Source organism: Varanus komodoensis, unplaced genomic scaffold (genome assembly GCF_004798865.1).
Source record: "Varanus komodoensis strain SLA01 unplaced genomic scaffold, ASM479886v1 scaffold82, whole genome shotgun sequence".
Taxonomy (NCBI): domain Eukaryota; kingdom Metazoa; phylum Chordata; class Lepidosauria; order Squamata; family Varanidae; genus Varanus; species Varanus komodoensis.
In genome coordinates, this window is record NW_025336508.1 from 2,084,937 (window position 1) to 2,098,423 (window position 13,487).

General features: G+C 56.3%; 1 protein-coding gene across 2 annotated transcripts in view; it reads left to right on the forward strand.

Annotated features, from left to right (window-relative positions):
* PSMD1 (proteasome 26S subunit, non-ATPase 1) overlaps positions 1 to 11,604 on the forward strand; it is a 99,881-nt gene extending 88,277 nt beyond the window's left edge. Inside the window, exons 20-25 of one of the 2 annotated variants that reach the window (XM_044456191.1) lie at positions 2,685 to 2,854; positions 7,039 to 7,131; positions 7,941 to 8,033; positions 9,809 to 9,955; positions 10,066 to 10,229; positions 11,387 to 11,604. In XM_044456191.1, the coding sequence (XP_044312126.1) occupies positions 2,685 to 2,854; positions 7,039 to 7,131; positions 7,941 to 8,033; positions 9,809 to 9,955; positions 10,066 to 10,212 (650 nt within the window). In that variant the 3' untranslated portion in view covers positions 10,213 to 10,229; positions 11,387 to 11,604. Of the gene's footprint in view, positions 1 to 2,684; positions 2,855 to 7,038; positions 7,132 to 7,940; positions 8,034 to 9,808; positions 9,956 to 10,065; positions 10,230 to 11,383 lie in introns of both variants that reach the window. The other variant, XM_044456192.1, reaches the window with a different exon arrangement.
* The last annotated feature ends 1,883 nt before the right edge of the window (positions 11,605 to 13,487 follow it).

Consider the following 13,487-nt stretch of genomic DNA (forward strand, 5'->3'; position numbering starts at 1 on the left):
GACTGAATCAAGCTTAAGAAAGGAGAGCTGTTTAGGTTTTGTTGGGTGAAATGATTGATTTCTGAGGGAGGGGAGCTTATCATTATTTGCCAAGGTTCCTGGTGGCTTCCAATAACTCTTTTCTTTGACAACAAAAGCCTTTGCAGCCACTTCAGCAGCAGTGGAGCTGAGATCAGCAGTCCAGCAGAGCCTCTAATCTCCCAGATAATGGAGCAAGGCCATGGCATAGCAGACTTCCCCGGAGCATTCTTGGGTGGGATCTGGGTGCGGAGAGGTGCCCCCCTTGGCCAGCAAAGGAGTCAGAGCAGGACAACGGGAGGACCAGGTGTCAGAGAAGAGATTAGATTTCGTATCCGAGTTTCAAAGGACCGAGGTGTGACCAAGACAGGCCAGACCAAAGGAGAAAGAAAACCGGAGCCTGGACAAGGGCTTTAACCGAGAGGAAGAGGGATCGGTGCATTTTTCCAGTATTCCACCACAAAAAGCAACATGATGTGGCAACTGATTTGATGTGGGGAGCAAAAGCCAGCGCAAATATGCAGCCCTTGTTTCTGAGCAGAGTGCCATTGGAGTTCTTTGGTCAGACTATATATCCTGAGCTGCTTTTACATAGTTTGTCATGGCCTTCTGTCAACATCCTGTATTTGGCTTGAAGTGGCAGAGCCTGGCTGTTTGTCTAAAGAAAACATGAGCTGTTGGGCACAGATGGCTCTTGAACAGGCAGAGTCCCATTATCCCCTCTTGAGATCACTTTCGAGGCGTCTTGCAGCACCCCCTGTCCCTGCAGGCCATCATGAGTGGAAAAACGAATTCCGCTCCAGCGAGTAGCAGTCGAGCACAAGGTCCCACACCTTTCCTGCTGCTCCCAGAAACCAAGAAAAGCTAGAGTGAAAAACAAGAACAAAACCGGAGACGGTATGAATGCAATGCTTCAGCAGTGAGGTTAGCAGCTTGAGAAATGCCAGATTTTAGGCAGTCTGAAGTCTGAAGGGCAAATGTTGCAAACCAAAATTCCAGAGTTGCATAAGCTTAAATCACAGCGGGCTTCAGCATTGTTGGCTTGGTGCATGGATCGGTTCCGAGGCCTCTTTCCACGCGTCTCCCCCATGGCGAACGGACTGAGAGTTCCTCAGAGGGGGCGTGTGCTTGAGAGAGAGAGGGAGCGCCTGTGGTCAGAAAGCACAGGATCGGCAGCAATGCTGAGCGAGTCTGTTCAGGTCCAGCACATGGTGCCCTTTCTTGATGCATGCGCTAAGCACTGAGACATGTCAGAGACCCCTTTCCCATGCAACGGCAGACCAGGGGCGGTTCGACGCCGTGCCCAACTGTGAATGAGCTCACTTTCTGCCTGCTCGTCACTCATGTGCTTCATGAAACACTTGGTTGGTCATGACATCCCAGAATTTGAGCCCAACAGCAAACTGCGGGTTGTAACTCTGGATCACTGAACCCTCAACAACCCCAGGTTCCAGGTTCAGACGCTACCACTAACGATCCATGGATTGATATTACATGCAAACCAGGCTATAATAATGACGTCTTCATCCCCTCTGTCCAAGCTAGGGTTGATGGCAGCCGCCCCAGTGGACACCCAGACAGGCCTGTTGCGGCTGAGGAGTGCTTCTGAGCGGCTGCCGCTTCCCTCCATGCACAGCCTGACGCTTCAGCGCATTGTAACCTGATTAGGCCCTCAGCCCTGGGATTCCACGGTGCCAGGAAACCGTTGTCGCTGTCCTCATCAGCGCCATCTCAAATCGGTTGCAGCCCTGCAGATCAGCTCCACCGCTTCCCAGTCCCCCTACAAGCCTGGCCTTTCTGTAAGGCTTGAAGTCGCCTTGTTTCTGCGCTGCGTCAAGCAGATGAGCTCTTTTGATCTGTGCTTTGCAAGGATGATATTACAGGGCTTGGTTCTCTGGCAGGTTTAATCCTATTGCTGAGATTTATAACCCGTCGGAAGGAGGAGGCTGCTTGGGGGTTGCAGGGAGGAAGTGAACTCTGGAACTCCCCACCTCCCTAGAGGGTTTGTCAGGTGCTGGATGGTCTGAGGGCTGTGGGTGGAAAAAAGAGGACCCAGAAATAATATTGCATCCTGCCGAGTGGGAGAACGAGAGAGACGGGTTTGGGCAATACAGAGAAGATAAAAAATGGAACACAGAGGACCGTTTTGCCAGACGTTCAAGCACGTGTCGCTGCACCGATGTTAGCAGAAAGCTGAATGCAGAGAGATGGCTCCGCGTTTTCCGCTTGTGTACCCCAGAATTCCTGCATGACCGGGGTTGGGAGCAAACTGCTGGGGATGGGGAGCTGCTGCCTTCATGTCCAGCTTGCGGGTGGCCAGAAGCACCTGGCCAGCTGCTCCTGGAAACAGGGAGCTGGGCTGGACAGAGGTCGCTTGGTCTGCTCTAGTGGCTTTGGTCCACTGCTCTCGCTGGTCTTCCGAGCCGCTCTGTCCACTCAGGAGGGGTTAGCCCGCAATTAGTGGTCTCCCTTGGGAGACTATGCACAAATACACCAAGAGAAAAGAAGTGGAAGTGGGACAGGAGAGCCCCTCTTTTGCAGTCCGGTTTCCCCTCTCCTTCCCAGACCCCGTCCTCAGATCGTTGAACGTGGGGAGCCTTGGCTTCATGGAATGGCCGAACTGGAGCAGCCGTCCCTCCAATATCCGCTTTGTGATACCTCTGCAGGTGGCCACAACGTCACAATTTCTCTGCAGTCGAGAACTGGACACACGCACATGCCTTCGGTGGTTGGAGTTCTGGTCTTCACCCAGTTTTGGTTCTGGTTTCCACTCTCACATTTCTTGTCGTTGGCTTTCACTCCGACCTGCGTTATTGGCCTTAACAAGGACCTCAAGGTACGTACCCCGGCATTGAATGGGCTTCCTGGCAGGCTTAGTGCCACTTTGCTTTGCTCATTTAAGCATTGCCTCTGGCTCTAGGTAGCTCTTGTGTGGCTGTGCACCTGCAGAAGGTAATTCATTGCCCTTGTACTTGCAGTTTCTGCTTTGGGATGTTAGCGGTTGCCATTTCATGTTTGGATGCTAGGATATGAGCTAGGATATGATTGCATGTGGCTTGTATGCCAAACGTCCCAAATTCAATTTCCAGCCATTCTCATTTTTAAAAAGCCAGGTAACAGGTATTGGAAAACAGTTGCTTAAGACTCTGGAGAACATTAGCCAAGTCAGACCAGACGGCACCAAGAGAAAGGCTACGTCCTCCAAGCAGAGTCTGTCCAGACTTTCCATGCAGAAAGCCCCTGGTTCAGTCCCTCTAGCATCACTCTTGAGGGAGACCTGGATGGCAGGCCAGGGCAAAACGTTCCCCCGCCCCGCAAGACTTCAGAAGCTGCTGCTGGCTCTGCCGGAGACGGCCCTAGGAGCAGTGGCCCTTCTAACCAGCCCTGCACAAGGCTGGTCCACCTGCCTGCCACTCGTGAGGCACAGATCGGTGGATCACAAGCTCTGGATTTCTAGACTGCCCCTGTCGGGTGTCCACACTAAGCTCATAAGCGGCAGCAATTTTCATGAGACGCAACGTCTCTTACCCAGGAGCCCTGTAAAATCGCAAGGCGTACTGGCTGATATGCTTGTCTGCATTTATTTGATTTTAAAACACTTATATGTGGTCTTGCCTCCAGAACAATGAACCCTGACATTTCGAAATGGAAAAAAGGCCCCTGGTTGTCAGAATTTGTCTTAATGGGGATTTTTGCTTTAGTTCAAATCAAATTCCTGGGAGCCACAAAGGTGTGCTTGAAAGTGTGTGGGCAGCACTTGCCGAAGAGGCAGAGGCAGGGGAGGGTGGCTAAGAAACATTTCTAGGACTGGAGTTGAATCACTGAAATAAAGCATTCTCCCTGCACGCACTCGCCTCTACAGAAGCCTTCCCCAATTCTGGTGCCCTCCAGATGTCCTGGACCACCATCCCATCCTTCCCAACCCCTGCAATTCCATCATAAACCCAGGCGGGCCTTTCAGGAGCACTGTTCCCAGCATCCCCATCGGTACCTCTTTAGCCTAAATGGCACATCTTTCCTCTTCTGGATCACCCTTTCTGATAGACCTGTGGAGTATGACCATTTTCTGTTCCCTCAAGTTTGGATGCTGTTTGGTTCCTGTGGGCAAGAGAGTCAGCGGTAAGCGCGGCATCATATCAGCGCTCCGAAAGGTCACTCCTGCAAGGCTCCTCCGCGGAGGAGAGCATGGGCCCCCAGCAATGGAGAGCATGATGCCTCCGTCTGTCGGTGGGCTTGCGAAGGAAGGGCACCGTTCCCTGGCAACGTCAAGGAAGGGGCTGCGCATCCGCAGGTGTAGGGCAGATAGCTCAGGATGCAGAGCTGCGCGCAGCTTGTGCAGCTGGCCTGTCCCAGCAAGGGGGTCCGGGTGGGAGGAGAGGCGTGCTGCGCCGGACTTTAATTTCCTCCCGAACACTGCAAGACTTTGTCCCAGTAGCAACTGAGAGAAAGCAACTTGCCAGCTTTGTGGGGGGGGGGGGGGGCTTTATTTGGGATACCGCTGCTCCGGAATTTGCATAGCTCTTGCCATCCTCAAAACACGGACCTTTGGTTCCATCCTTGCAGCAGGCAGAATCGGGGCTCGTTGTGTTCTTGGTGCTTGTCGTCGCATCATCAGTGATCCTCAGTATCCTGAGATCTACCTCTCTTTAAAGTTTCTAGCCCTTAGGGCTGCAAGTAGAAGGTTGAGAATGTGTAAACAGCACTTGATTGAAACCTAAATGTTTGTTAGTGGCAGCATAAATCTAAGAGTGTCTCCTAAACTGAATTTACCCCTCAGGCGGACAGAGGTTTGGCATCCCCAGTTTAGACTGAGTAATTTGTTTTCTGAGGCTGCACTGCCTGGTAGTGTGGGCCTATGAAGCTGCCACAGGTCTGTCTAGCCAAGCCCTTCAGACCAGGCCCTAAATCCAGAGTCTTGCATCATTAAAAACAACAACTTCGATTTATTTGTCAATACCTATGAAAATGGAATATTGGAAAGCCTTCCCACACCTCAGGTATGAACAGAAGGATACCGTGATGACATAAGGGGGTCCCATGGCATCCCAGTGGAGGATCGACTGCGTGTTTGTGGAGAACCAGCTCTGGAGGATTTGGCTGATCCTGTACTTGAGTGTCAGAAAAAGATACATCAAGTTTCTATTGAAAAAACTGAAATTCTGGGGTGCAAAGGAGAGCCTGAGCAATTTATGGCAATCCACCAGCACATGTGGATGCAGAGGACTGTGTTACTTGCTGTTAAACCCACCAGCTCAGCCTTTCCCAGCCTTGCACCTTGCAACACCCAGGATTCCCAGTCAACAGCCTGCTGGGTGGGAATTCTGGGAATTGCAGTCCAGACACTTCTGAAGACTGCCAGGTTGGAGAAGGCTATACTAGATGTAGACCGAAGTTTTTGGATCTACCAAAGCGAAGGGCTATAAAGATGCAGACGTAAGAACATAAGAGATCTTACTATTGCTCGCAAAGGTCTTGCACGCTGAGCGCAGTGTCGTCGTTGCCTGGCCGCCATATTTTAATTCAGTCAATGGAAAGGACTGAATCTTACAGTGTGGTTGCCTCTGTTTTAACCTTACGTGTATTTTATTATACTTGTAAGAGTAAAGTATGAGCCATATAATAGCATTTGCCATGAACTTTTCTTTTGGGAGGCTCCCGGGTGCTCCCTTTGTCCACTTGAATTTCTGAAGTGTTCTCCTGGGTAGAACATCTCCACCCAAACGCATTCTGAGAATCACAGTATTCGGAGAGTGTGAACACACTTTCAGCCAGCCCCAGACTCCTGCCCCTGGAGTTTGCACCCCTTAGGCCGGCCTTCTCCATGCTGAAGCCTTCCAGGTATGCCAGGCTGCACTGCCGCAGGTCACAGTCCGTCCCATCTGAAGAGCAACCGATCGGGCAAGGCCAGCTCTTCGTATCCCTGTCAGTTTTGCAACTGGGAATGATTGATGGCAAAAGGAGAAGGGGACCGCAGAGGATGAGGTGGCTAGACGGAGTCGCTGGGGACTCCTGGGGATGGTGGAGGACAGGAGAGCCTGGAGGAATGTTGTCCACAGGGTCGTGATGGGTCGGGCAAGACTTGGCAATGAAACAGCAGCAGCAGCAGCAGCAGTGAAAGCCCTGAGGCAGGAGGGCTTCGGCCTAATTCTCAGAGACGTCCAGTGAGCTGACGGACCCATTTTCTGGAATCCTCTGCTTCTGGCTGCAAGTGGGAGGTTACATCACCGAACTCTCCTCTATCCTTAAAAAAAACACCTCCCCATGCACGGAAAGTGAGAGTGCCGGGGGAAAATCTGTGCTGGAGTCGTTCGGGGTCCTCAGCCATGTGAGCTCAAGCCGTGCTCTGAACTGTACAGTCTGCAGACATGGCAGTCGCCGCGTCTGCTCTCTGCGACAACTTTGCTTCAGGCATCCAGAGCAGTAACCGTGACCACAGTTACTGAGGGCAGGATAAATATTTACTCCTAATTGCAGAGGAGCCCGGGGGATGCAGACTGGCAGTGGAACTGGGAAGGCCTCTGCAGTGGGGATCTGTGGGGAGGCAGAGTGGGCTACACAGCACAAAACCGTCTCTTCTCCCAGCATCCTTTGAAGCCCCTTCAGGCTCTCTATTCCTTAATTGCCTTTGGGAAATCCACCTCTCTGAACACTATCTTTGCAGCCCGTGAAGGCTAGAAGTGGTGTGTGTGTGTGTGTGTGTGTGTTTAAACTTGAGGTTCTCAGCGTACTGAATTCTGTACCAAATTTTAGTCATAACTAAAACATAAAAACCAGGAGAGAAAACAGAGCATCAGCAATGCGTTGTACCGTGCGGGAGTTCAAGAAAGCTAAATTGCCTCCTAATGGAATAATAATGTTTCCACGGAACATGGGTCCGCTGATGGCTTCGGCGCTTCCGGAGAGCGCGAGAGGAAGCGTTTATGCTTTACGTGATTTGTGTGCTGCATGAGGTCGTTACTGTGCTCTCTGGTCGCTGCCTCGAGCTCTGATGATGCCATCGCAAGCGTCTTCCCTTTGCAGATGCCGAAGGTGCAGTACAGATCCAACGTCAAGCCCTCCACGTTTGCCTACCCGGCCCCGTTGGAAGTACCAAAAGAGAAGGAGAAGGAAAAGGTGGGTGTCCTGCTGGGGCCCAGCCTCTGGCCACGCGGGTCGCCTGGCGGCCAGAAAAAGCAGGGGGGACTTCGGCCCCCCTGGCGGCCAGAAAAAGCAGGGGGGACTTCGGCCCCCCTGGCGGCCAGAAAAAGCAGGGGGGACTTCGGCCCCCCTGGCTTGCAGGTGGTCAGGACAAATGCCGCTAGTCATTGTTGCACGAGGGACCCCACGGTCCAAAGCACAAGGCGCTCCCCTCTGCTCTGAGCTTTTGTACGTACTTCCCGATAACTCGCGTTTTTCGCAAGAGTTTATGACGGGCAGCGGCAGCCAGTCCTGCGTCGCTCAAGCCTGCCTCCCTCCCTCCTCCCAGACAGACGCTTGTCTCAGTCACGCACCGCACCTGGAGGACCGCTCACGTGACAATTACAGGACATGCTCTTCCCAGGCAAATACGATCTCCGGATTGGTCCCGAAAGCAGCTCAGGACTCGGAGATTCTGATAGTCCGGCGCTCTGCTAGTTGCTGCTGCTGCTTTGCACGGGACCAGCTGGTGTGCGGTTTCCTGCCCCTTTGCAGCATCTCTTGACTGCCAACATTCACTGGCAACTGGCAATACTTTGGCCGCCACTGTGCTGCCAGAACTTGGTGGCAGGGACCACACGAGGCCTGCAGGACGTGTGCCGCTCGCCAGGGTCTCGGAGGCTCTGCTGCCCACCCAGGCATAGCACCTTCTGCCCTGGAGTGGCACCATTGCCTGCCCGTCGCTGCCCCCGGGCACTCTGGCGAGCTTGCCCTCTGAAGGCCGTGCCTCTCGTTGCGCCACTCAGGTTTCCACCGCCGTGCTTTCCATCACTGCAAAAGCCAAGAAGAAGGAGAAGGAGAAGGAGAAAGAAAAGAAGGAGGAGGAGAAAATGGAAGTGGTGAGTGCCCGATTCTCTTACCACCTGAAGCGTTTTCCGGGAATGCTGCAGCGGGGCCTGGAGGTAGGAAGGACCGGCCCCATTCTGCCCGGCCTTTGGCCGTGAGCCGGCCGCTCCTTCCCGTTGTGGTTCTTCAGGCCAGCGCTTCCCCGCCCGGTGCCTTCCAGACGAGTCGGGCTGCAGCTCACGCCACTCTCTGCACTCACGGGGGGCTGCCGTGGGTCTTCATCGTGGCCTCTGTCTCTGTCTCTGTCTGGGACCATGCCCAGCACCTCTAGCAGAGGGCTTGCCAGCTGTGTGTCTCGCCCGGGGCCTGGCGTGCCTGTTCTCCGCTGCCAGCTCCACTCCCTGCCCCCTGAGGACAGCAGCTGCCGGGAAGCAGTGGCAGCAGCTTCCCTCCTGCTTGGCTGCTTGCCACCTGCCACCTTTCCTGAAGAGGAAACGGGCCTGCCCGGTCCCTCTGGGCTGCACTGCTATGGTTTGTCCCACTGGGGGCAGCCTTTACAGAAGGCCTGGAGGTGGCGGCTGGTCCCCGTCGGGGCTGGCTAATTGTCGTGTGCGCACAGTTGCGACTGCGCCTCGTACCAGCCTCAGGCGACGCCAGCCCTCCTTCGGCTCCCCGGGTTTCCTCGCTGCTTCCAGGGGCTGCTGCTGATCTTGCCAGCCCTCAGAGGCCGGACACGGCCAGAGCAGCATCCGGCACGCAGTGCTGGCCAAGTCGCAAGCCGCCTTCGCCTGCTGTTGGCCCCGTCTGAGGCACCTGCCGTGCACGGGGTCCATAAGTTCGGAGTTCTGTGGATCCGGCCTGTGGGTCCCGCAGTGGAGTGACTTTTCCTGGGCTTACCCAGCAGTTTTCCACTTTGTAGGGCAAGGGGTGGGATCTGAGCACAGGTGTGAATTAGCATAGCTAGAACAAAATTCTGATTTTTAAAAGATTAATCTGTTGAGGATGGAATGAAAGATGCCTGGCGACCCATGAAACACAGATAGAATGGGTTTCGCAAGGCCTGTACACTCCAGTTCTGGCAGGGGGAGGAGGGGAGTGGGGAAGCGCAAGGGCCAGAGCAGCCTGTGCCAGGCACAGGCAGCAGGGCGCCCTTTGTGGGGGAACCAGGCTGCTTCAGGTAGCAATTCAAAGCACGCTCTGACCCCCTAAAGCGCCACTTTTCTTCGTCGGTTGTGTTGGGTTTCAGCATTAGCGCCCATTGGGCGTGTTATTGCTAGGATTGTTCCCTCTGCTCTGAGCGCCATCTCATGCCATGGGAATTCTTCTCTTTACCATGAGGGATCCCGCAGTGCTCCAGAGGGTTGCCCTGCCTGCAGGCCCTGCCCGGGCCGTGCCCCCCACGTGCCTGGGCCGCTGCAGGCAGGAGCAGAGAGGAGGGTCGGCAGCTGCCGCTCGCCTGCCCCATGTGAGCGGCCCAGTGGGATGCCCCGGCCCCGGAGCAGAGAGTGGCGGCGGCACCCCTGGGTCTGCGGTGGCACGCCTGGCCACCACTCGGGGACCCGCGCGGTGGCGGGGGCCTGGGCACCACGACTGCCGTGCGACACGGGGGAAGAGGTGCGGAAGTGTGCCGGGGGGAGCTCGGCAGGCCTGGGGGTGGCCAGCAGGACCGGGCCTTGGGGCACGCGAGTGGCTCCGGGCCCGACATGGCAACGGAGGGAGTGGCACCCGTGCTCCTGGCAGAGCGCCATTGCCCTTTCGTGGGCGCTTCGCCCAGAGGTGGGCAGGCAGGCAGGCGGGCGGTTCATTTCACCTCCCCCTCCCCAAACAGGATGAAACCGAGAAGAAGGATGAGAAGGAGAAGAAGAAGGAGCCAGAGCCGTCCTTCCAGATCCTCGACAACCCGGCCCGGGTGATGCCGGCGCAGCTCAAGGTCCTCACCATGCCAGAGAGCTGCCGCTACCAGCCCTTCAAGCACGTAAGTCGCCTCGCCCTCCACCAAGGGCTTCCACCGGAAGGGCGGCGGGAGCGTGATGCGCAGCCAGGGCACGCGGCCGCAAAGGCTGACGTGGTGCTTCCGCCCCACAGCTTTCCATCGGAGGCATCATCGTCTTGCGGGACACCAGCGAGGACACCGAGGAGCTGGTGGAGCCCGTGGCGGCGCACGGGCCGAAGATCGAGGAGGAGGAGCAGGAGCCGGAGCCCCCGGAGCCCTTTGAGTACATCGACGACTAGGACCCGGGGCGGGGCAGGTGAGCGGAGGGCCTTCCTGGCGGGCTGAGCCGGCACCCGCCTTCCCCCGGCTGAGGCCGCCCGGTGGCTCCCTGGCACGGCGGATGGGAAGCGGCAGCCCGTCCCTGGGGATCTGGGCTCTGCCTGCCAGGTTGCTGGGTCGCTTTGGACAGCGGCTGCCGCAGCCATCCAGCCCCAGGCCCTCTGCCTGCGTACGTGGCCCCACTTCCTCGTCCTCCCTCTGGGGCCCCTTGCTGGTGGCCCCTGCAGCCTGAGGCTCGGCTGCGCTCTGAAACTCGGTGGGCCTGCCCCCCAGCCTGCTAGTGGGGCGGGGCGGGGCAGGGCAGGGGTCCGAGTAGCTGGGGAGGCTTTTCAGCTGGCCGGAGACGGTGCAAACTGCTCGGCCGCAGGATGCACCGCAGAGGTGTTGTGAGCACTGAAGGCCCGGAGGCGGAGAGCCAGCTCCTCTCGCCAGCTCCGGTGGGAGGCGTCTGCGTGGCCTGCAGCCAGACTGCGTTGGCTCGTGTGGCCAGCACAGGTGCTCCCCTTGGCCGGATCAGGTGCAGCCTGTGCTTCGGGCTGCAGTGCAGCAGCCCTCCAGCAGCCTGAGGGAGCCTTCCCGCACCTGCCCCCGCAGCCACGTCCTTCAAGGGGCGGTCGGGGGGCAGGGGGAGAGATGCAAGTTCCTGGTGGAGGGATCCGATCAGTCCTGGTGCCCTCCATATCTGTGGGACTAACATGGTGAGATTTGAAATTCAAACTACCTGGAAGAGGCCAGCTGAGGACGGGTGGGCGAAGAGGTTGTGGGAGGGCTCACAACCCAGCAGGTAAAGCCAGGTGTGTGGGAAGCGTTTCTTCAAAGCCACCGAAACGCCATGCATTCCGGCCAGCGCATACATCAGAATTATTGCGCCTTTGTCAGCCCTACACAAGCGGGGGCCCACAAGTCCCATCATCCCTCGCCAGCACGGCCGGTGGGCCTAGTGGGCCACCACACCCACTGGGCGAGGCTGGCTTGAGCTAGGCACAGCCGGCCTCTGAGGACGAACAGCCTGCGGGGGGCCCTGCAGAGCTGCACCGGGCCGGGCCAGGACTCAAGAGGGAGGCCATGCTGCTGGCAGGGAGGGCAAGATGCCGGCAGCACTAATGCTTGGCCTCTGTATCCTCCTCCTCCCAGGGCCCCGGCCCTCAAGGAAGCTTGGCACTGCATCAGAAGCTGGGAAGCTGCCCATGGATGTCCCCGCTGCAGCCAGCGGTTCAGCGCATGCCCGACACTTCAGTGCTGGCCCGCCGCGGGCAGCCCGAAGTTTAGGGCTGACGGGGGAAGCCCATGCTCTCTTTGGCATACTCTTTCGCGAGGAGCTGATTTTCAAAATAAATACATTAAAAACCCCAGACGGCACTCTCGTTCTTGGTCGTTTCTCCCCGGTTAGGGGTACGGTCGGAAGGCCGACGCACGTGTCTCGGTAAGACCTGCACGTTCCTCTTGGAGAAGCAGCTTTTCGAGGCAGACAATCTTAGCAACCCTCTGAAGAAGATGACACTTCCTTAAGACGGTTCAACATCTGCTTGGTTAATCCACAGCCTCCACATGTGTGGGAGCAGCTGCCACCACGATGCTTTTCATTACCTTTGGAAAGGACCTTTGCGCCGGGTTTGCTAGTGTGTAAAATTCCTAGAAGGGCCTCGCGAGGGGAGGGGAGGGGGTCCTGGCCGGACACGTGGTTCTGCAGTGAGTGCTGCGTGGCGTCGCCATCTTAATTCTGCCTCTGGCTAATTGCAGGGATTGGCTGCAAAGCTTCCCTACTGTGGAAACGGCCCTTGTGTACCTCGGAGGGGGCAATCCCAGATTTCTGCTGCAGATGTTCCCTTTGCTCTTCCTGGAGGACGTTTGATGTCCGAAGAAGGTCGGAGTGTCAGGGTCGGAACTGACAGCAGGGGTGCAGCTTGGCGTGTCCCTTTTTCTTGGAGGTCACAGAAGAGAATGAGGCTTTCGGCGCCTTATCACTTCTCTGACGTGTCGTGGGTGTTACATGAATCTTTGGGAAGAGCCCTTCCCCATTCCGTGGGTGCCACGTCTTTCACCGGGAGATAAGAGGCGTTGGCTCGAGTGGGCTTCCTGGAAGGGGACAGGGGGCAGCTGGCGAACTTCAGTATGAGAGGCTGGGCATATAAAGGGGGGGGCACTTCCCCAGCAAGAACAGCATGTTCTCTCTCTGCTTGGTGGGATCTCTCTGCTTTTAGGCGCAGACAGAAATTCAACAGGTGCAGCTTGAGGCTTGCTAGCCCAATACTGTAAACCTGGCTTCTTCAGCCTGGCCCCTTCCAGCTGCCTTGGGCTACAACTCCCATTATCCCCGACCAGCACAGCTGGAGGGGGCAAGGTTGGGGAAGACCACGTATGACTTTCCTCAGTGTCTCGCTTAGCAGAGGGCAGACGTCCTCGCCCTCAGCATGGCGTCTTAAAAGGATGCCAGCCGATCAGGCAACGCTGCCGTGCAGCCTCGGAAAGCACTCGGTTTCAAGCGGGCAGTGCAGGCAGGGTGGGCCTCTGGGCCTCGGTTATGTCCATGACTTTTAGGGCTGCCGTCTTGTGCGCATTCGGCAGAGGAATGTCCTGCAGTCCCAGTAGGATTGTGTGGCCACTTGGTCTCGTAGCAGCCACGTTTGTCAGATGTTTTGCATCAGTCGATGTTGGGCAGCTATTGACAGAAAGAGGGCTGTGATGGTGAATTCATAAAAACCTCGGACAGAAGGGAAACGGAGGGGGCGGCATCATCATAAACGCAGGAGGGCTCTGAAGGAGGTCGGCAACCCGACTGTTTGGAAAGGGGGACGAAGACGGTGAGGGGTTCGGACGAGACGCCCCAGGAGGAAAGATTTAAGGAACTGGGTGCATTTAGCTTGGGGGACAAACCCATTAAGAAGCAATATGGTGGCTTTCTTCCAACACACACAAGGCCGCGCCATTATAGATGAAAGAGCACGTGGGTCAACCCCAACCTGGCGGGATCCAGTTTATAAAAGGGAAATTCCCTAAGCACAAGGAAGAATCCCCATTGAGTTCTATGGTATTCAGAGAGAGGTCTGCAGCGTACAGGGAATGAGATAAAAATGGGCAGAGATAAGAAACCGATGGCAGTCTTAAAAATGGAGAAGGACACCAAAAGAACATTGAGAGCTGGGAGGGACGCGAAGAATAGAAGGTGCAAGGATGCGGAGAAGTACTGAAGAGCACCAAGATGGTAGCAAATCCAGGAGGCCAGGGCAGCTCTTCT